This window comes from Pantherophis guttatus, chromosome 11, assembly GCF_059756535.1.
Source record: "Pantherophis guttatus breed Tessera chromosome 11, ASM5975653v1, whole genome shotgun sequence".
In the NCBI taxonomy this organism is placed as follows: Eukaryota; Metazoa; Chordata; class Lepidosauria; order Squamata; family Colubridae; genus Pantherophis; species Pantherophis guttatus.
The window spans coordinates 11,703,995-11,725,683 of NC_142073.1; the positions used below are offsets into that span (position 1 = coordinate 11,703,995).

General features: G+C 41.3%; 2 protein-coding genes across 2 annotated transcripts; both read right to left on the reverse strand.

Moving 5' to 3' along the window:
* Positions 1–810: 810 nt before the first annotated feature.
* LOC148112278 (uncharacterized) lies at positions 811–6,862 on the reverse strand. Its single transcript, XM_087877268.1, has 6 exons — positions 6,590–6,862; positions 5,440–5,491; positions 4,410–4,597; positions 4,036–4,194; positions 2,078–2,185; positions 811–986 (listed from the first exon to the last, which is right to left on the reverse strand). The coding sequence occupies exons 1-6, from the start codon at positions 6,743–6,745 to the stop codon at positions 873–875; spliced, it is 777 nt and encodes a 258-aa protein (XP_087733394.1). The 5' UTR covers positions 6,746–6,862; the 3' UTR covers positions 811–872.
* A 4,421-nt stretch (positions 6,863–11,283) lies between these two features.
* On the reverse strand, positions 11,284–19,984 carry LOC117670551 (uncharacterized). The gene is made up of 6 exons (XM_060681594.2): positions 19,779–19,984; positions 18,371–18,422; positions 17,072–17,259; positions 14,256–14,414; positions 12,209–12,316; positions 11,284–11,481 (listed from the first exon to the last, which is right to left on the reverse strand). The coding sequence occupies exons 1-6, from the start codon at positions 19,932–19,934 to the stop codon at positions 11,368–11,370; spliced, it is 777 nt and encodes a 258-aa protein (XP_060537577.1). The 5' UTR covers positions 19,935–19,984; the 3' UTR covers positions 11,284–11,367.
* Between the last annotated feature and the right edge of the window lie 1,705 nt (positions 19,985–21,689).

A 21,689-nucleotide genomic window follows, 5' to 3' on the forward strand; every position in this document is an offset into this window, starting at 1 on the left:
CATCCACTCTTTTCATAGCCTTCTCCTCTTCCACTGGGAAGTGGCACCAAGGAACTGGATCACCTTAGAACCTGTCAGCCCTTCAAAGTAGACCAGAGAATAAGAAAAAAACCATCTGCTACATCCTCTCTGAACTTATCTTTCCCTAGGCAGCATCTTCCCCCTCCCCCAATCACGGAAGGAGTGGCAGCTCATTGCTTACGTGGCCTTTACCACTTCAGGTACAAGTATATAGTAGGTAGATTTGCCAAATGAGTTGCACAAGGATGGAGAAATACTGAATCAGCCACCGTGGAAGAATGGATTGTGAAAATACCAGAACTGGCAGAAATGGCACCCCTGACCTATTTGGACAGGGAGAAAAGACGAAGTACTTTTACTTCGTCTTTTGTCCCTGTCCAAATAGGTCAGGGGTGCTATAAAATCTGGAAACTTTATAGACTTTTTTTTTCTGGAAATGGGAAAAAAGTGAAAAGATGAGTTCTGAAAAAGGACTGACTATGGGGCAGAAGGAATTTTGTAATCTAGAAGAAGAGTGGAAGGACAATTGTGTTTGTTGCAAAGAAGGTTGGAAGTTGCTTTACCTTTCCTGAGTTTTGTTTCTTTAGTTATCTTTCTTTTTTTTTTTCTTTTATTGCTTGGCTTCTCAACTTTCTTTTGAGTGTCTTTGTGTGTGGGTGGGTGGGTGTATTATGTATGTTCATACTCTATACATCTTTGGAATCAAGTCTTCCCAACCTCCCCAATATTGGACAATGTTTTTTAAAAAACCTTCTGAAATAAACAGAAAACAAAACAAAGATTTTCATGATGTTCGGTGGTTTATTAGAGGTTCCATCACCGCTCGATCTATTAAGGGTGAGACCTCTGGATCACCAGGGAATTGGGCGACCCAACCAATCCACAAAGGTCCCGTTGTCCTCTTCACAAAGCTTGGACAGCACAGTCAGGATGCCTTGCGTGCTCTCTTCCACACTGATTTCCGGCTACCACAAAAAAAAGATCTCGTGAGGTTTAAAGAATCAGTCTTGCCCAGCCCAGAACCCTCACCTATGCAGATCAGCAGAATCAGTTCAATCCTAAGAGAGACGAATTTGTATGAAACGGGCCAATCTCATTTTGGCTTCTGAAGGTATGCAAGGCCAGTCCCTGTCAAGATGATGATGATGATGCAAAATGTTCATGAAAATCCCTAAATTTGGGTTTTTTAAATTAGGTTAATCACACAGGAGCACATCTTGCAAATGCAGGTAGTGATAAACAAAATTACTTCTAATATTTGCAAAGCAGAAGTCTATTATTTCCTTTAGTATGTGAAGCCTCCCCATTATCCAAATTCAATGGGTGGACCCTCCTTGGAGTGCTACACATGAGATGGATTTCATATAGAAGAACATGCTTTCCTGCAGAAATAGTGCTCAGCCAATAGAGAGAATCACCAATAAAAGAGATTCAAACATGAGAAGGTAAGATTTGGTAGATTTCCTTTTACGAAGAAATGGATTTTTAACCTTTTTAGGGTTAATTTTGTTCTGCTTGTACAATTAGTTCAGCTAAAATGTCCATTTCTTTGTTGTTTTTATATCTAATTCAATGTTTTATTTAAATAGTAGCAAAGTCTTAACAGAAGTTTTTGATATACTCTTATTTTTACACTAGCACATTGTTTTGTCAAAACAGAAAATAAAAACCAAACAGGAATAGCACTTAGACTTATATATTGCTTCACAGTGCTTTACAGGCTCTCTCTAAGCAGTTTACAGAGTAAGCCTCTTACCCCCCAACAATCTAGGTCCTCATTTTACCGACCTCGGAAGGATGGAAGGCTGAGTCAACCTGGAGCCTGGTGAGATTCAATTTGCCAAATTGTAGGCAGCCGGAAGGTGGCAGAAATATCCTGCAGTACTGCACTCTAACCACTATGCCACCACAGCTCTTGAAACAATCAGAATACTAAAACTTTCAGGGACTTGGATCAGATAAGTCATACGTTATTATCTGTCTTTGGGAATACATGTATATCTGAATACATTGGAATATGTTATCTCTTCACCAACATGAAGGAAAAAAACCTTACATCTTGATTGTCCGCATTTTTAACTGAGCCTGGATGGATGGCGATACTCATAATCCCATTGGCCGGATACTCGAGAGATTGGCACTTGGTGAGCATGTTCAAAGCAGCCTGCAGGGTTAAGAAAAGAACAAAGAGATCAGAAAGCACCGAAGAGAAAAAGGAAGGAAAACCTGGAGATAAATAGTGTACAGCAGGATGTTGTACGTTAACTGTTATGTGGGGCTGGAAAGGCCTATGAATTACTGTATTTTTCAGACTATAAGATGCTCCGGACTGCAAGATGCACATTAGCTTTAGAGGAGTAGAACAAGAAAAAAAATCTGCCTGTTCACCCCCATTCGTTTGCTGCCCCGTTCTACATAGCCTGTTCGCAGCTGCAACACATTTGCAACTGCCTGTTCACCGCCAATCACCGTGATCAATGGCAAACAGGCCGTGGCAAATGGGCTATGGCAATAGGTGGCGGCGTTAATCCCCACCGCCTAGAACAGCTGATTGGCACAGCACCAACCCCCCAACCGCAATATTCGCTCTATAAGATGCACAGACATTTCCACCCAACTTTTTTTGCGGGGCAGGAAATGCGTTTTATAGTCTGAAAAATATTAATAATCTATTAATATCCCATCAAATTGTCGTTGTTGTTGTTGTTGTTTGCAAATAAGAAGTATTTGTATCTTCCCAAGGCAACAATTCCTACCAATATTGGTTTTGTTCTCCTTTCCTGATGATACTTTCACTTTTACACTTTGACAAAAAAGATTTTTGTAGCACCAAAGTTGTTGAGGGTAAAACTGCCCTCAGGCAAAGTGGTGCAACGGACCAGACAGCGAATAGATACGTTGCTTAGCAAAACACACAGATACTCACAGACTCTGAATGTTTAAAGAAAAATAAACAGTCTTTACTTGTAGTAAAAAAAAACAAACCTGGCTTCTCAAAACAGATAACACTTCTTCAAATAATCACGGTTCAACACAAAAACATAGTTTGCTTACAATTCCAGTTCTCTTCAGTAACACAGACGCAGTTCCTTTCAGCAGTTCAACCTTCTAATAGCAGGAGCAGAAGTGAATGAACTTCCTGCCTTCTTTTATGTCTGCTTAGCACAGCCAATTAGTCATCTTTGTAGCAGTTAAAGTTACAGAACATAGTTTTCTATATATTACCTACCCAACCGTAGGATAAGCATCCAACAAAAATGCACAAAGACCACCCATTCAAGTTATGTTTTTTTCTTCTTAATCCCAGTCCTTACATTAAAGGTCAATCTTTTTCAATAATAAATGAAACTTTTCTGTTTTTAAAAAAGGAACATTTGAATTTGGACAAAGTTCTTGTGAGGAAAAGCTCAAAAGAAGATGGGCGCTCCATCACTTGAGATTTTTATCCTATCCTATCCTATCCTATCCTATCCTATCCTATCCTATCCTAACCTGTCCTATCCTATCCTAACCTGTCCTGTCCTATCCTATCCTAACCTGTCCTATCCTATCCTATCCTATCCTATCCTATCCTATCCTATCCTATCCTATCCTATCCTAAGCATCTTTACATATGCTCTCTTCACCAGTTCGAAATCTGGGAACCCCATTTGTAGAGGAGCAAAGATTACAGAGCAAAAGCATCATGAGGGGGTCCTTGGTGCTCGCTGAGCTTGCTTGTTTCCAGTGCTGATGATGTTACCTAGTTTGGGTAATCAAATATCTGCAAGAAAGAAAGAAAGCTCAGAGAGCACCAAGGACGACCCCTCCTTTCAACCCTGAGCTGCAAACATTCTCCTTTATTGGTAAGGCATCATTGCTGACCCAGAGCTGAGACTCCATGCAAGATTGTATCTCAGTAATTGGTTAGAAATGCATCTTAAGGGACACACAGGCATAGATAGATGCACTTATGGATGAAAAGGGAGATCCCACTATCTGCAGGCAGGTCCACATAGAAAACTCACTAGGTACCTTAGCGCAGCGGTATCCAATTATTTTCAATTGGTCCCAATAACCCATACATTCAATAGAGCCTGCACTGCTGGATATGTTAATAACAGCTGCCTTGCTGGTGCTCAGCCCTTGACATGGGCTTCTCTGGGCTGCCTTCTTCAGCAGGGGTAGGAATGCCTTGTAGAGAGAAGAAAAGAGAAGGAACTGTAGTTGTTTGTAGGGAAAGGAACTGTGCAATGACAGGAAAAGGTCTTCTGTCTCCTTTTCCAAGGGGCCCTTCATAGACTTCTCCAAGACCTTCATAGACGTCCCCGGATATGAGCACAGCCAGGAAAACTGCTAAATTAAAGCAGTCTTCCTTGCACTGGAAGGGATTTCATTCATAAACGAACCTGACTCATTTGTAGTGGACCAATGGTATTGACAGAATAAACTCGCATCATATCCTTGGCATTTTCTGTTTGCAGATCATTCAAGGCCCAAGTACCGGCATTGTTGATTAGGATGGTCAGCCCAGCTTCTCCAACACATTTCTGCACTTCGTTCAGAGCAGCCTGGATGCTTTCAGGTTTAGTGACATCTAAGGAAAAGCAATATTTTTGGCAACATCAGCAACACAGAGTTTCAAGAATGGCAAGGGAAGAGCTTCCTGAAACCACAGATCTCAGGGTCTCTTCATGGAACTAACCACCTTCTGGAATAGCATTCCGAGAGATTCATCCTCAGAATTTCAGAGCCTGGGGGGTATCAGAAGGAAAGCAGCAAAGCAAGAACAAAGCAAGGCGGCAAGTAGGCGGCAGCTCTGGAGCAAGGCCGGACCCGGGAATGGCACGTATCCTGACCCAGCCGAGGTGGGTTGTGGCTCTGGGGCCTTGGGCAATGTTGCGTCCCTGGGGCCCTGGCCCCTTATGCAAGGCAAAGAGTTAGTGGGCAGCATGCTTACCTTTGATGAGCTGAACTGAGCAGGCAAAGCGTGGAGTCAACTGGTGAGGTGATCAGATGGGCCATGTGGCGAAGGCAATATATATAGGGCTGGGATGGGCGGAATGAGCATTGAGCAGGCAGGCGCGGTGAGCGAACGTTGGCTGGGTGGGGAAAGCGAGCAGCAACTAGGGCGGAGGTATGGCCAGCCAGAGGTAGCTACCGGTTTGGTGAACCAGGTCAAATTTTCCCTACTGGTTCGCCCAAACCGGTGTGAACCGACTGAATGCCACCTCTGATGACACCCCATTGTTTAAAACGTTCTCTGGAGAAAGCTGTTCTCCAGAGAGTTAAACTCTTTTCTCTCTGGGAAGCTGACTTTCTTGAACCCAACTAATGATATTTACAGCTTTGGTTAATTCCAAGAATAACTTTGAATTGATTATTCTGGATGTTTGTATACCATATTTGCTCCATTTTCACATGGCCCTTGAAACTTACCTAACTGCAACACCACCAGATTCGGATATTTGCAAACCAACTCTCTTAGCTCCTGGAAGGGGAAAAAAGATTGTAATTTTTCGGTGAGTTAAAATTCACAGACAAGGATGTGAGCGGAATGTCAAAGAGGAGACTCTCAAAAGCCAGAGCAAGCAGGAAAGGTATGCAATTTCTGCTTCATTAGATGACTGAGCAAAGTTTGAAAAATCACAATAAGGCTTAACGCAACATGGGATCATACCCATTCAACTTAATCCAACCAGATATTGCTTCCCCAAAACCTTCCATACTCTACTGCTGGTCAAAGCTTTTTCCTTTGAACTTACTGTAAGATTGCAGTCTGTCCAACTACCATTGTTGAAGACTAAGAGAGCTAATTATAGTAGGAAGCCATTTTGTTAATTTGACCAGGTGTAAATCTTGGTGAATGGCTCAGCACTGGAGTCCCCTCCACTTTTGAGGCAGGGGGCACCTTTGGAATTTTGAGTATTATCTTGTAAAAATTTTGCCAATGTTTATCTGCCCAGTTAGGACCAAAACATCCCTTTAGTGCCAAGCAAATTGATCTACCTACATTTTGTTTTGTAGGAATACAATGCATTAAGCAGAGTATGTATGGGGTGGAAGTAAAGGGAGCTTGCAAAGGTAAAAAAAATTACAGAGAGATGACATGAATTTTATTGATGTGAATTAAATTTAGTTAAAACTTTTTTTCACTGTCCGACCTCTTGCCCTATGCCTTAATTTATGTCGCTTCCTACTTTCCTCTGCTTATTCTATTCCTCTGCTTTGAACGACATTGCTTTTCTTTAAAAAATGTTTTTGCCTGAATAAAAGAAAAAGTATGCTATAGAGAAGAAAAAACAATGGGGATTATGCAGTGAAAAAAAGTTAATACATAATAACCAATGTCAATAGAATTTAAGGAAAAGGAAAAAAGAAAAGGGGAACTCTATATGTTTAAATAGAATGAACTCAATCTGCATTTTACTTAGCACTGCCTGTTGCAAAAGGAAAGAATATAATTGGTGTGTAAACGTACATCTGTCAGAATATTCCTGGGATGCTCAAAATGCAACGTTGACATTTATCCTCAGTTCAAATTATGATCCACTATTTCCAACCCATCTTCTGCTAAAGTGATTCTTACCTGGTTGTCTTCTAGCTCCAGATCAAGGGTTGTAGCAAAGACCCATTTGGGTGGACGGGGCAACTCCAGAAACCTCTTCACCAGAGCCAGACCGATCCCCCGATTGGATCCTGTCACCAGAACGCTGAAAATGCAGAAATCAACTGGCTCTGCCATCTCTTCAAGGACCTTCGGCTTCTGCTTCCAACCTGCTCAAAGGTGTGTTTCAAATGCATGTTCTCACTATGGGGAAGCAACTTTATAAGGAGCAGGGAACACCCACCTTTAGATCTTCTGAGGAACCTTATTTATATATTATCAAATTTGTTTGCTGCCAACTCCCAGTGACTGTCTGGCTGCCTCACCACAATCCACTTATTAAAGAAAGCAACATTGCTTGTTATAACCGAAGGAACGTTCAGGATGGAAGGAAGAGAAGACACTGCTCTACAAAATTTGTCTATCATTTACTTGCATCCTCAGCTGTAATATAATGTATAGGGCAGTCCTGTTCCTGAATTCATCGCTGGACAAAGGGTGGATAAGCATGCTTAGCCTTACATGTCATTCTTCATGTTAAAGCCTGTCTGAACCTAGAGATTGTGGCACATCCACTCTTTTCATAGCCTTCTCCTCTTCCACGGGGAAGTGCCACCAAAGAACTAGATCACCTTAGAACCTGTCATCTCTTCAAAGTAGACCAGAGAAGAAGAAAAAAACCATCTGCTACATCCTTTCTGAACTTACCTTTCCCTAGGCAGCATCTTCCCCCTCCCCCAATCACGGAAGGAGTGGCAGCTCATTGCCCACGTGGCCTTTACCACTTCAGGTACAAGTATATAGTAGGTAGATTTGCCAAATGAGTTGCACAAGGATGGAGAAATACTGAATCAGCCACCATGGAAGAATGGATTGTGAAAATGCCAGAACTGGCAGAAATGGCACCCATGATCTATTTGGACAGAGACAAAAGACAAAGTACTTTTACTTCGTCTTTTTAAAGTCTGGAAACTTTATAGACTTTTTTTTTCTGGAAATGGGAAAAAAAAGGTGAAATGATGGGTTCTGAATTTCTGGAATTCCAGCTGAAAAGGGATTGGATAAGAAGCTGAAGGGGGTTTTCTAATATTGAAGAGCAAAGGGGGCACTGAGTTTGTTTGATAACTATTGAAATTGCTTATTTTTTTTTCATAAATGTGTGTGTGTTTATGTGTGTTTGTGTGTGTGTATATGTATTTGCATATATGTGTTTATAGCTGTGTGTTTGAAGAATATATTCTGTTTTTAATACAAAAGTTTTTTATTTTTATAATCAAACATACAAACAATACATAATCAATCATTGAACATATCATCGGATACATCTTTTATATCTTCTTCTTCTTACTTCTCTATTAATACATTTGCCTTTCTTTTTATTTTATTAAAAATCATAAAACAATTTTATCCCCAGCACCCCTCAACCTCCCCTCCCCTCACCCACCCCCCACCCCGACTTCCCAGGGCAAAAACAGGATATAACATTTAGCAAACATAAGCTAACATATACTAACTTACTATTAAATTCAAAAATCCCTCCCACTCTTTAACTCCCCTTTTAAAATTCTTCAATATTCCTTCTAAAATAAGTTGAAATTAAATGCACGAAGCAGCGTATTTATGGGGTGGAAGTGAGAGTAGCTTGCGAGGATACAAAATCAGTGAGGTGTCATGAATCACGTTAATGTGAATTAGATTTTAATTATATTTTTAAACTTTTTTTCTTCATGCATTCTGCCTTAATCTTGCTTTCTATTTTCCTCTTTTGATTCTATTTTCTATTTGGATGGCGATGCTTTTTTAATTTTTATTTCTTGTTGCTGAAGAAAAGAAAAAAAGAATGTTATGCTGAAGAAAAAACTAACACCGCAATTATAGTGTTAAAAATAAGTTAATACATAACTAAAGCGAATAGAATTTAAGGAAATTAAATGTCTTCTACTAGTGAATAGAATTTAAGGAAGACAAGAAAAGGTGAACTGTATGCTAAATAGAATGAAACTCAGTCTCTGTTTTGCTTAGCATTTTCCTTGCTGCAAAAGGGTGAATTATAATTAGGGCAAATATGTATATAGGTGGGCAGGGGTGAAATGCTCCCGGTTCGGACCAGATCACCCGATCCGGTAGCGATGGAGGCAGGTGGTTCGGAGAACCGGTAGCAAAAATCCCTGCGCCCTCCCTCGCCATGCCTACCTGAGCCGCGCGATCATCAGAGGCTCTTTTTTCACTTTTAAAAGCATTTTTTCTACAACCTCTTCGGCCAAAAAAATGCTTTTAAAAGTAAAAAAAAAAAAGCCGTTTTCGCCCTCTCAAAGGCTCGAAGAAAGCCTCCAGAGCCCGGGGAGGGCAAAAATGCGCCCCACCTCCAGTGTGGTGCAGGAGACTGACTAGGCCATGCCCACCATGACCACGCCCACCCAGCAAACGAGCAGGGAACTCCTTGCTAACATTTTTGAAGCCCACTCCTGCTTACGGTGATCACCAGCCTAAATACCATCAATTATGAAGTAGAAAAGATGGGACCAAGTTGTCAGAAAGAGGAAGTTTGCCTACAAAGAGATTTGGGGAATCGGTCCCCTCCCTTTCATCTAACTAGCCATTAGCTAAATGTCTATGGAGATTCTCAGTCATCCAGGACATGGTTGTCCCAGAGGTCCTTTTTCAAGAGGCAACTGGACTTTCTGGTTTTTCTTTGAAGGTGTTTTGTTTCTCATCCAAGAAGCTTCTTCAGAGCTGGAGAAGCTTCTTAGGGCGAGAAGTGGAACGTCTTCAAAGAAAAACCAGAAAGTCCAGTTGAAAAAGCACCTTTGGGATAGACATTGACTAACAACAACATATCCCAATTTTCCTCCCTTTCTCTCTTACTATCTGTATTTTTAGTATGATATTGAATGTACAAGGAGTCGTTGGGTCTATGAGTGCATATTGAAAGGATATGAAATGAGTGGAGCATGATTCTCGCCTGAGATACAGGGACCTCTGTATTTCATGCATTGATACTGCACATGTAATCCTAAATATGTATTTTGTAACATTAGTCAGTCTTCCTGACCTCCAAACCTAAAATAATCTTTGTTGGTCCTATATAGAGCGTAGAATAATAGAGTTAGAAGGGACCTCGGAGGTCTTCTAGTCCAACCCCCTGCTCAACCATTTCAGACAAATGGTTGCTCAGTATCTTTTTGAAAGCCTCCAGTGATGGAGCACTCACAGCTTCTGTAGGCAAGCTGTTCCATTGGTTAATTGCTCTCATTATTAAGAAATTTCTCCTTAGTTCTAGGTTGCTTCTCTCCTTGTTTAGTTTCCATCCATTGCTTCTTGCCTTGCCTTTTGGTGCTTTGGAAAATAGTTTGATCCCCTTGCCTTTGTAGGAGCCCCTCAAATATTGCAACAGTGGTATCATGTCCCACCCCCCCAGTCCTTCTTAGACTAGTTATACTCAATTCTTGCAACCATTTTTCATACATTTTCGCCTTCAGCCACCTACTCATTTTTGTTGCTCTTCTCTGCACTCTTTCCAAAGCTTCAACATCTTTTTATATCGTGGTAACCAGAACTGGATGCAGTATTCCAAGTGTTGTCTTACTAAGGCTTTGTAAAGTTGTACTAGAACTTCACATGATCTTGATTCTCTCCTTCTATTAATGCAGCCTAGGATTGAATTGGCTTTTTTTGGCTGCGGCCGCACACTGTTGGCTCATATTTAAGTGATTGTCCACTAGGACTCCAAGATCCCTCTTGCAGTTTCTGGCATTAAGCCAAGTTTGACCTAGTCCAGGGGTGTCAAACTCACGTTGTCACAACGGCATCACGTGACGTATTGGGACTCTTTTCCCCTTCACTAAGCTGGGAGTGGGCGTGGCAGCGTGTGACACATTCGGCCCGTGGGCCAGGAGTTTGACAGCCCTGACCTAGTCTATACCTATACAGCTGTTTTTTGTTTTTTTTACCTAGGTGTAAAACCTTACTTTTATCTAAGGTATGTTGAATTTAATTTGGTTAGGTGCTCTTACTTTTTTCTTTACAAAATGTTTTTAATAGTATAGCAGTTCCTTGGTACTCAACTCATCGATATTGGTACCCGATGTCAGCGTCTCAGCGCTGACATAGAAAAGGGAGGATGAAGCCTGAACTTTTGCCTGCTAAATCCCTTTGACGTTTCGGTCTCCTTGGAGATGAGGGGGGGGGGAAAACATTCCTGTGAACTGACGGGAAAAGGAATCAGGAGAGTGACTTGGAAGATAGCCAATGAGAAGCAGAGAATTGGGGATCAGAAAGGGAGGGATTGGGGGGCAAAGGTCAGTACTGACCGCGCAGAGTCATGATCCGGTTGCTGTACTCAAATAAAGAGAAAATTTCCTTAAGGATTGGCAGTTTGGAAGTTCATTTATTTTGAGATAGCATAGAAGCCTGACACCCGATGCATTTTGACATGAAAATGTTTGTCCCGGTAATCATTGTTTGTTTGGTATTCAACACACAAGTTAGAGTGTCAGCTCTTGTCGGTGTCAGCTGCCATGTGATTCACTACATTATTCCTTATGGGAAAAATTTGTTTGATACTTATCATTTCTGATACTCATTTCACCTCCCAGAACCAATTAACAATAAATACTGAGGTACCACTGTATATGCAGATGTTTGAAATCTTGTGAAAGAAAGAACAAAACGAGAACTTTAATGACAGAAAGCAGTTTATTGAAGGGCCCATCAGCTCTCAGCGGATTATGAACCAATGACATAAGGGTGAGACTAATGGATCACCAGGGAACACAACGACCCAACCAATCCAGAAAGGTCCCATTATCCTTCTCGGAAAGCTTGGACAACACAGTCACGATGCCTTGTGTGCTCTCTTCCACAGTGATTTCCGGCTGCCACAAAGAAAGAATCTCATAAGGTTTAAAGAATCAGTCCTGCCCAGCCCAGAATTCTCACTTAAGCAGATCAGTGGAATCTAGTTGGACTTCTTGATCATAAATGTTCATCTCTAATATAGAGAATGATTTGTATTAAACTGGCCAATCAAATGTTGATTGATTCCATTTAGAAAGGTATATGAATGAAGCCTCTGTGATCAGGTGATAGTCCAATGTATTCCATAAATTCTTAAATTCGAGTTAATAGAGTAAATTAAACAAAACCAGGGCAAGCATGTTTTGCAAGTCAAAGGATTTGTTTTTAATAGTTTAAAGCAGAACTCTTATGATTTGTGTTACCCCATGAAGGTTCAGCACACTGCATGCCAAGATGTTTTCCAAAACATACTTTTTCAAGTTAGCAAATTATCTTTTCCCAATTTTCAATAAACCTTCTCTTAGAAATCTGTCAGACAGTAGAACATGTGAAACCTTCCTTAGATCCTAGGCAGAAATGGAAATTGATTTTTTTTCTTTACTATATTTTTGTTTTTCTCTTCTCTTTCTCTTCGTTTTTCTTCTTTGCACCTATTTTTCTTTTCTTTTTTTTAGTTTGCTATGACTTTTTATTTTTTGCATTTGTAATCTTTCATAAAAATGACCGTAGGGCATATAATTTAAATTATTCACCCAGAGTCCATGGATAAATACATTATTTCTTTTTCCAGATTAAAAGACTTACGTAGGGGTTGCGACTTGTGTTTACCAAGCCAGGGTGGATGGCTACCGTCAGAATCCCATTGGTTGAATACTCAAGTGACTGGCACTTGGTGAGCATGTTTAAAGCAGCCTGCATAAGCAAAAAGGAAAGAAAGAAAGAAAGAAAGAAAGAAAGAACTATAAGGAAAGAAGCTTCTTGGATGAGAAGCGAAACATCTTCGAAGAAAAACCAGAAACTCCAGTTGCCTCTTGAAAAAAAGCGCCTTTGGGACAACCATGACTTGGTTGTCTGAGAATCTCCATAGATATAAAGAAAATGCATGCTTTGAAGTAGGAAATGGAGATGAAAATGAAGACAAATCACTTGTGTATATTAAGCTACACCAGTGATGGCTAACCTTTTTGCCATCGCGTGCCAAAAGCGGGTGGAGTGCGGTGGGTTCACACGCACCCGTGCCCACATCCATAATTCTTTGCGCCCCACCCGCTTTTGGCATGTGATGGCAGAGTGGGCCCGGTAGGCCTGTTTTTTGCTCTCCCTAGGGTCCAGAGCCTTTCTAGGTGCCTGGGGAGGGCAAAAACAGCCTTCCCCACCCCCCACCCCCCAGAGGCCCTCCAAAGGCCGGAAACAGTGTGCTTCCTGACTTCTGGTGGGCCCAGAAGGCCCGAAAATCAGCTGGCTGGCGCACGCATGCGTGCTGGAGCTGAGCTCACGTGCCCACCAATATGGCTCGGCGTGCCACCTGTGGTACCCGTGCCATAGGTTCGCCATCATGGGGCTACACTGTTATCCTGATCCAGGATGGAAAGGAGGAGGCAACACACCACAACTGGACTACTAAACAATGATGTTATCACGCAAAGGAGGAGAGGGGAGAAGGAAGCCCACCGTATGGATAGTTCTGGCTAGCAAAGAAATAGGTATCTAATTGATTATATTGTATTGAATGGCATGATGGCTGAGTGGTGAAGATGTTTGCCTCCCACATGGAAGGTTGAGAGTTCAATCCTAGGTAGCAGCAGATGTTTCTCTCCTAGGGCTCAAAGAAAAAAAAAACATTTGCTGTGAACTCCACATGGCGTCAGGAAGGGGATCCGGCCAGTAAACACTCAACTCCATTCAATCACCCTGATTCTACCACAAATTAAAGGAGTACAGGATCACAAAAGGAGAGCTTTTTGATTATATTGTATTATGTTGTCTGAGACAGGCACTCAGCTAATCATGGGCATCCCTACAGCTTGAATGTTGAGGACTAGAACACTGGTTCCTGCACCTTCAATCCCAGCTAACTTCATCCAGTTCCCCCATATTGATTTTTCTGGACTGTTGATCATATCTGCATGTGAGATCATGGTGGGTTTTTTTGCAAACTATTTCAACAGCAAAGATCAGGAGTTTCATCAAAGCCTGTGAAAAACTTTCTCTGGCTTTTTAAAACAAAGCCATCTAAATGGCTAATGTTGGAATGAACGTTTTCTCAGCTTAGCATACTTTATATTCCAGACATTCCCACTTTCCCCCCGATTTTTGTTTTTACAATGAATGAAAACAGTAATCATTTCTGAAAAACTAGTGGTTCTAGGCAATTCCTTCTATTCTTAATTTCAGCCTTGACACTAGACATCAGTCTGTCTCGTCTGTAAATGAAATCGTTTTGAAACAAAGCCCATTTAAATTTGGACATAGGTTTTGTGTATGTGTGTGTGTGCAAGACCGCGAGAGAGCATTTGCACTCTGCGCTAGCAGAAAAACCTATGCAACATGGTTTACAGAACAAAATTGAGCTGCATGAACATGTCCCTATTTTCTCGTCTTTCCAAACCATTCCAAATCTCAACAGTCACCAATAAATTACTCTTTAAGGGACAAGCATGTAGCAATAGCAATAGCACTTAGACTTATATACTGCTTTACAGCCCTCTCTAAGCAGTTTACAGAGTCAGCATATTGCTGCCCCATCTCTGACTGCGCCACCACAGCTCATGTGGGGACAGATACAGCAATGACCGAAAAAGGAAGTTCCAACTACGTGCAGGCAAATCCAGATAGAAATCACGTTAGGTACCTTACTGCAACGGTATGAAACTGCTTGTCCTTTCTCCCAAATAAGCATAACCTCCATTGAGCCAAGGGAACTGGAAATATTGATAATAGCCGCTTTGCTGGTGCTCAGCCCTTGCCTTGGACTTTTCCGGGCTGCCTTCTTCAACAGGGGTAGAAAGGCCTTGCAGGGAAGAAGATGAAAAGAGAGAAGGGGATAAAGTTAGGTCTGGGAAAACAAGCTGTGCATCAGATAGCCAAGACGGTCTTCTATCATCTTAAGATGATCTCCAATCCTCAGAAAGCCATCCAGCTGCTGACTGACAGATCACTTGTATTCTGACCTAGGCTTCCCCAGCAGCAAAGCTGAATCCTCATCCCGATAAACCCCTTTTATTTAATTTACAGTGAGTTCCTCTCCAGCAAAGTCTTTCCTCTCCCACAGTTTTTCAAAATACTTCACAATTACCGACCTTTATCAGGCTTGGAGAGTGGCCAGGCCGATATTTTTCAGACGCTGCCATACTTGGCAAGAATTCAGGAATGAACTAATTGTCTCCTGCAAACTCCACTCCTCTTTTATTCCCTCTGGGAGGGGCCATTCATCGTCCACCTGTGGCCTTACTCCCAAATTGATCCTTGTTCTTTAGCTGTTCCCTTCGAAGGCAACCCTGCACATGCGCACACTGGGAACAAGCTTCAGCTGTTCGTCTGCCTCACTGATGTCTGACTCTGAAGGCAGCTGATACCTGTCATATGTCTCTGGCCCCCTCTCTGCCTCCGATGCAGAGGCCTCATCAGAGCCTTCCCCAGACTCCAGGACTGGCCCCTGTTCCTCCCCAACCTCCTCACTGTCCGAATCTACTGCCAGATCAGCTGACTGCTGGTGGGCAACATCAGCTTGAAGTTTTTTATAGGGTACCTTCAAAATGTTTCTAAAGCCCCAACTTAGGTGGAGTGTGAATTTCTGGAAGACGTTCAAGTAGAAAGAGTGCAAGGGGTGGACAACTTGAGTTTCCTGTTAAACCTCCTCCAGCAAATTCTTTCGGAAACCAACCCACAAGCTTGGAGAATGAACCTTTACCCTCATCCTACATCTGGAGCTACAGATATTCGCCATGATTGCAATTATTTGCAGGTTTTGGAATACTGAGATCCAGGAGGCTGAATACCTCCTGTATTTGAATACCGTCAAATACCAACATTGGGAAACACATTTTTCTCTTTATATCTGCTTATAGTTTTGTGGGTGTGAAACATCTTCTTCTTCCTCAAGGAAAAAACATACCCTGTTTCCCCCAAAATAAGACATCCCCTGATAATAAACCCAATCGGGCTTTTGAGCGCATGGCAATAAGGCCAAGCGCTTATTTCAGGGTTCAAAAAAATATAAGACAGGATCTTATTTTCAGGGAAACACAGTAGTCCAGTTGCCTTTTGAAAAAGCATTTTTGAGACAATCAAGATCTGGATGGCTGAGAATCTCCAGAGACTTGGGGGGGGAAAGAGTTGACAATTTAGCCGACAACTGCAGTGTCATCACTGTAATACAATCCCTGTATATCCTCTCTTTTTCAAGTGTGACCCCAAACACGACATCAATTCTACATGAGCTATAGTACTTGCCAGTTTTCTTCTGAACCAAATCATAAATGCTCGGGATTATTTTAGAGTTATAGACTCTAAAATAATCTAAAATCTACTTGGGTGATACCATCAAAAGAATGATCTTATAATATGATGACCCCATTTTAACGAACCCTTAAGAGTTCTCTATAATTTCCTTGTTACCACATACTTCCATAACCTTCCTGACAAAGGGGTGATGGGAAGCTGATCAATAGTTGTGAAGATTACTTGGGTCAATAAATGGCCTTTTGAAGAAGGGATGTGTAACCTCCCTTCACCATTATTAATGTCAAGGTCACATGGAAACGGAATTAGCTACGTGGGTGGAGATCAAGTCCATTCCTGATGGAGCTTATCTTGCATAGAACTGTATCTATTTCCCCAGAGTTCAAGGATCTGAACAATCCCAGATGACCTTGTACAAGGTTGCCTCGATATGCTTAAGGATTGTGTCAGGTAAAGGTTCCTCTCACACATATGTGCTAGTCATTCCCGACTCTAGGGGGCGGTGCTCATCTCCATTTCAAAGCTGAAGAGCCGGCGCTGTCCAAAGATGTCTCCGTGGTCATGTGGTCGGCATGACTAAATGCCAAAGGCGCACAGAATACTGTTTCCTTCCCACCAACGGTGGTCCCTATTTTTCTACTTGCATTTTTTATGTGTTTTCGAACTGCTAGGTTGGCAGAAGCTGGGACAAGTAACAGGAGCTCACCCCGTTACGTGGCACTAGGGATTCGAACTGCTAAACTGCTGAGCTTTCGATTGACAAGCTCAGCATTTTAGCCACTGAGCCACCGCATCTCCTAAGGATTGTGTCAAGCTGTGTTTAACTCTGAAGGATTATGGGTGATTCTAACCCCAATGGTCACAGTAGCCTTGAAGAAGTTCTTCTGACTAAGATACCCCAAGCAGGTACCGTAGCTCTAGGATGTTCCACCTGCTTTGAAATCACTCTACCATTTCTACTCATTTTCATTATCATTCTGCTTTATTTATACCGAGTTTTTTTTTTAATTTTGTGTTAAATAATATATTAGAGATATCCAACCTTGGCAGCTTTAAGACTTGTGGACTTCAACTCCCAGAATTCCCCAGCCAGCTATGCTGGCAGTTGATGTCCATAAGTCTTAAAGCTGTCAAGGTTGGGCATCTCTGTAATATAAGGTACTTTGCTCAAATGTGGTTTCAAAAAAAATTAAAGAATAAACAAACCTGACTCATTTGCAGTGGTCCGATGGTGTTGATTGAATATAAAGTCTGCATATCCTTGGCATTCTCGTTTTCTAGATTTTCAAAGAACCATCTGCCAGCATTGTTGATGAGGAGGGTCAGCCCATCGTCTCCAACACACTTTTCCACTTCTTTTAAAACTGCCTGGATGCTCTCAAGGATAGTGACATCTGAGGAATGATGAGAGTTTTTCAACATTGTACTGTACAAAATGCCCTTCAAAGTTGTTCATCAGACATTTGATGGAAGTTCAGAAGATCCATACAACCAAATAGCTCCTTTGAGTGGCACCTCAACAGATTCCAGGCCCAAACTGTTGAAAGTATTGACTTCAATATATGTGTGAGAATATTAGCAATGGAGTGCAAAAAGTCACCGCCTGAAACAAGTAGCTGAGGATCACCAACAGTGGCACTCTGCTAAACATTAGACTCAAAGTGAGGCTGAAGTTAAATATTATAAATATATATATATATATATCAAAATATAATTATATTAAAATATAATTACACTATAAAAAAGATGTTGAGACTCTAGAAAGAGTGCAGAGAAGAGCAACCAGGATGATTAGGGGAGGCTGAAACATATGAAGAACAGTTATATGAACTGGGTTTGGCTAGTCTAGTGAAGAAAAGGACCGGGGAGACATGATAGCAGTCTTCCAATACTTGAGGGGCTGCCACAGAGAGGAGGGGGTCAAGCTATTTTCCAAGAATCCTGAAGGCCAGACAAGGAATAATGGATGGAAACTGACCAAAGAGAGATTCAACCTTTCTGAAAGGAACTTTCAGACAGGGAGAACAATCAATCAATGGAACAGAAGTTGCCTTCGGAAGTTGTGGGAGCTTTATCACTGGAGACTTTCAAGAAAAGATTGGACTGCCATTTGTCAGAAATGGTGTAAGGTCTTCTGCTTGAGTGGGCGGGTTGGATTAGATGATTTATAAGGTCCCTTTGAACTCTGTTAATCTGCTAATAAAGGGATTTGTTCTTTCTGGAATCAGAGACAAGCTGTGACACGGATTGTCTTCAAGCATTGTTTTAAGGGATTAGTTCTTTATTGTCAACCAGTTCAGATACAGAACCCATAACATATTCTGCTAATTCAGAAACCACATAACTGGAGGTCACGCAACTTATTAGCGAAACCCACACAAACCATAGTGAACTTCACCAGAGATCTTGCAGACTCTGTTAATTTCAAAATGGCTTTTAGCTGGATTTCGGAGTATTTCTATAGAACAACATCTGTCCAACTTGCCTTTGGCTCTTGAAACTTACCTAGTTGCAATAACACCAAGTTTGGATGTCTGCATACCATCTCTTTTACCTCCTGGAGAAGGAGAAGAAAAAGGGTTGTTGGGGTTTTTTTTTTTTCGTCTCAGAATTAAAATTTATTTTGATAGGGCAATGAATTGAATCCCGTTCCAAAGAGGGCAACATCAAAATGAACAGTGAACAAAAAAAGTATGTCAAACAAAAAATATATATTTATCTATTTGAAAGACTAGTAAGGCCACCCATCTTATAGACCAGAACTCTGGGCATCTCGCCAAAACAGCAATAAAAACATAAAGAGGCAATACAAGCATCAAAAACTCCCAGGGTCTCGAAACAAACACTTTTCCATGTAGCAATGTCTAGACTGACCAGGGTCATGCTAACTCAAGGCCATCCAGAAGGCTAGGTAGGTAGGGTCTAGCTGGATCTTGGGCAGTGTGTGTTCCACAGGGCAGGTGCTGCTATAACTTCCTAAATCCTGCCTGGTAACAGAATAGAATAGAATAGAATAGAATAGAATAGAATAGAATAGAATAGAATAGAATAGAATAGAATTCTTTATTGGCCAAGTGTGGTTGGACACATAAGGAATTTGTCTTTGGTGCATATGCTCTCAGTGTACATAAAAGAAAATATACATTCGTCAAGAATCATAAGGTACAACACTTAATGATAGTCATAGGGAATATATATCTTAAGGATACCAGCAACAAGGTTACAGTCATAGAGTCATAAGTGGGAGGAGATGGGTGATGGGAACAATAAGATTAATAGTAATGCAGACTTAATAACTAGTTTGACAGTGTTGAGGGAATTATTTGTTCAACAGAGTGATGGCATTCAGAAAAAAACTGTCCTTGTGTCTTGTTGTTCTGGTGTGCAGTGCTCTATAGCATCATTTTGAGGGTAGGAGTTGAAACAGTTTTATGTCCAGGATGTGAGGGGTCTGTTAATATTTTCACAGCCCTCTTTTTGACTCGTGCAGTATACAGGTCCTCAATGGAAGGCAAGTTGGTAGCAATTGTTTTTTCTGCAGTTCTAATTAGATAATCTAATTATCTAATTATTAAAGGGACAGACTTGGAGTGCACTCACCGTACCCAAGCTGGTAGGAGAGGCAAATACCCCCAGGGAGAGGTACGGTAGTTCTGTAATAAAGTCAGTCAGAGTTTTAAAAGTGATACATTCTAGTTTGGGCACTCGATGCCGAAAAGGTTTGCCATCACTGTGATATACAATTCTTCTCCCCCACAACCCTTGTGAGGGGGGGGGGGACATGTGGGCTGAGAGATACTCAGGAAGCTGCAAATCACCTAGGAGCTTCATGGCCAAGTGGGAAGGGGCACCTAGGATCATCCCATTCTTGGTTATTGCACTCCACCATCCTGCTCCATCAAGTGATTCTTACCTTGGTTTCTTCTTCTTCCAGGTCAAGGGCTGTAGCGAAGATCCATTTGGGTGGACAGGGCAGCTCCAGAAACCTCTTCACTAGACCCAGACCGATCCCCCGATCGGATCCTGTCACCAGAACGCTGAAAACGTAGAAATCCATTGATTTTGCCATCTCTCCCGGAGCTGCAGCTTCTGCTTCCAACCTTCTTGAAGATTTGCTTCAAATGCTTCTTCTCGTTGTACAAGGGACAATTATAAGCCAAAGGCAACACCCACCTTTTAGAACTTTTAATAAACTTCCTCCACCCATTGGGGATAGGTTCTAATCTTATTTCATGCCAAAGATACCAATTTGGTTGAAAGATGGTCAGGGAGCTTTGAAAAGGGTGAGGTCTTGTCTCCGACAATTGGAAGCAAACACTATTATTTAGCTCTGATTTGTTTCTTTGTGTGTAATTTATACATCTTGAATACATGATTCTGGGAAGCGGGCACAAATAAAATAGCAAAAACAAGTATCAAAACAATTACAACAAACACCAGGGGTCTCCAAACTTGGCAACTTTAAGACTTGAGTACTTCAACTCCCAGAGTTCCTCAGCCAGCAAGTTTGGAGACCCCTGACAAAAACAGTCAAAAACAACAAAACCCCGTTAAAAATGGTAAGAATAGAATAGAATAGAATTCTTTGTTGGCCAAGGGTGATTGGACACACAAGGAATTTGTCTTGGTGCATAACGCTCTTGGTGTACGTAAAAGAAAAGATATATTTGTCAAGAATCATAAGGTAACAGCACTTAATGATAGTCATAGGGAAACAGTCAGTATAAATCTTAAGGATACCAGCAACAAGGTTAAAGTCATAAGTGGGAGGAGATGGGTAATAGGAACGATGAGATTAATAGTTATGCAGACTTAGTAATTAGTTTGACAGTGTTGAGGGAATTATTTGTTTAGCAGAGTGATGGCATTCGAGAAAAAACTGCTCTTGTGTATAGTTGTTCTGGTGCTCTATAATGTCGTTTTGAGGGTAGGAATTGAAAGAGTTTATGTCCAGGATGTGAGGGGTCTGTAAATATTTTCACAGCCCTCTTTTTGACTCGTGCAGTATACAGGTCCTCAATGGAAGGCAGGTTGGTGGCCATTGTTTTTTCTGCAGTTCTAATTATCCTCTGAAGTCTGTGTCTGTCTTGTTGGGTTGCAGAACCAAACCAGACAGTTATAGAGGTGCAGATGACAGACTCCATAATTCCTCTGTAGAACTGAATCAGCAGTTCTTTGGGCAGTTTGAGCTTTCTGAGTTGGCACAGAAAGAACATTCTTTGTCGTGCTTTTTTGATGACGTCCATTTTAGGTCATGAGATATGGTAGAATCTAGAAATTTGAAGGTCTCTACGGTTGATACTGTGTTGTCTAGTATTGTAAGAGGTGGTAGTATGGGTGGGTTTCTCCTAAAGTCCACCACCATTTCTACAGTTTTGAGTGTGTTCAGTTCCAGATTGTTCTGGTCGCACGACGAGGTAAGTGTAAGTCACGGGAAAGCGCAATTCAAATAGAATTCAATGTAGCCATTTCTCACACTTTATATATCTCCAACAGGTTCAAACCATTCCCGAAACTCATTTGGGGTTTTATAAACCATCTTTTCCCACAGACATATCAGAAATCTTGTATTATAGTGGAAAAAATGTCTAGGCAAAGAAAATAAAATGGATATAATTTGAAAGAATACTTTGAGACAATTTTCCAAGCAAGGCTAAACCTCAGAGATAACAGTTTCCCTTGATGGTGTTTGTATCTTACTATAAGTACACTATAAGACAGCCAAAGTTGCCTGCAGTTGAAATATGAAATAAATAAAGCAAACAAATAAGCAAACAAATAAACATCTGTGGCCCAGAGCTCAAAAGAGGGAGACAACCCAAAA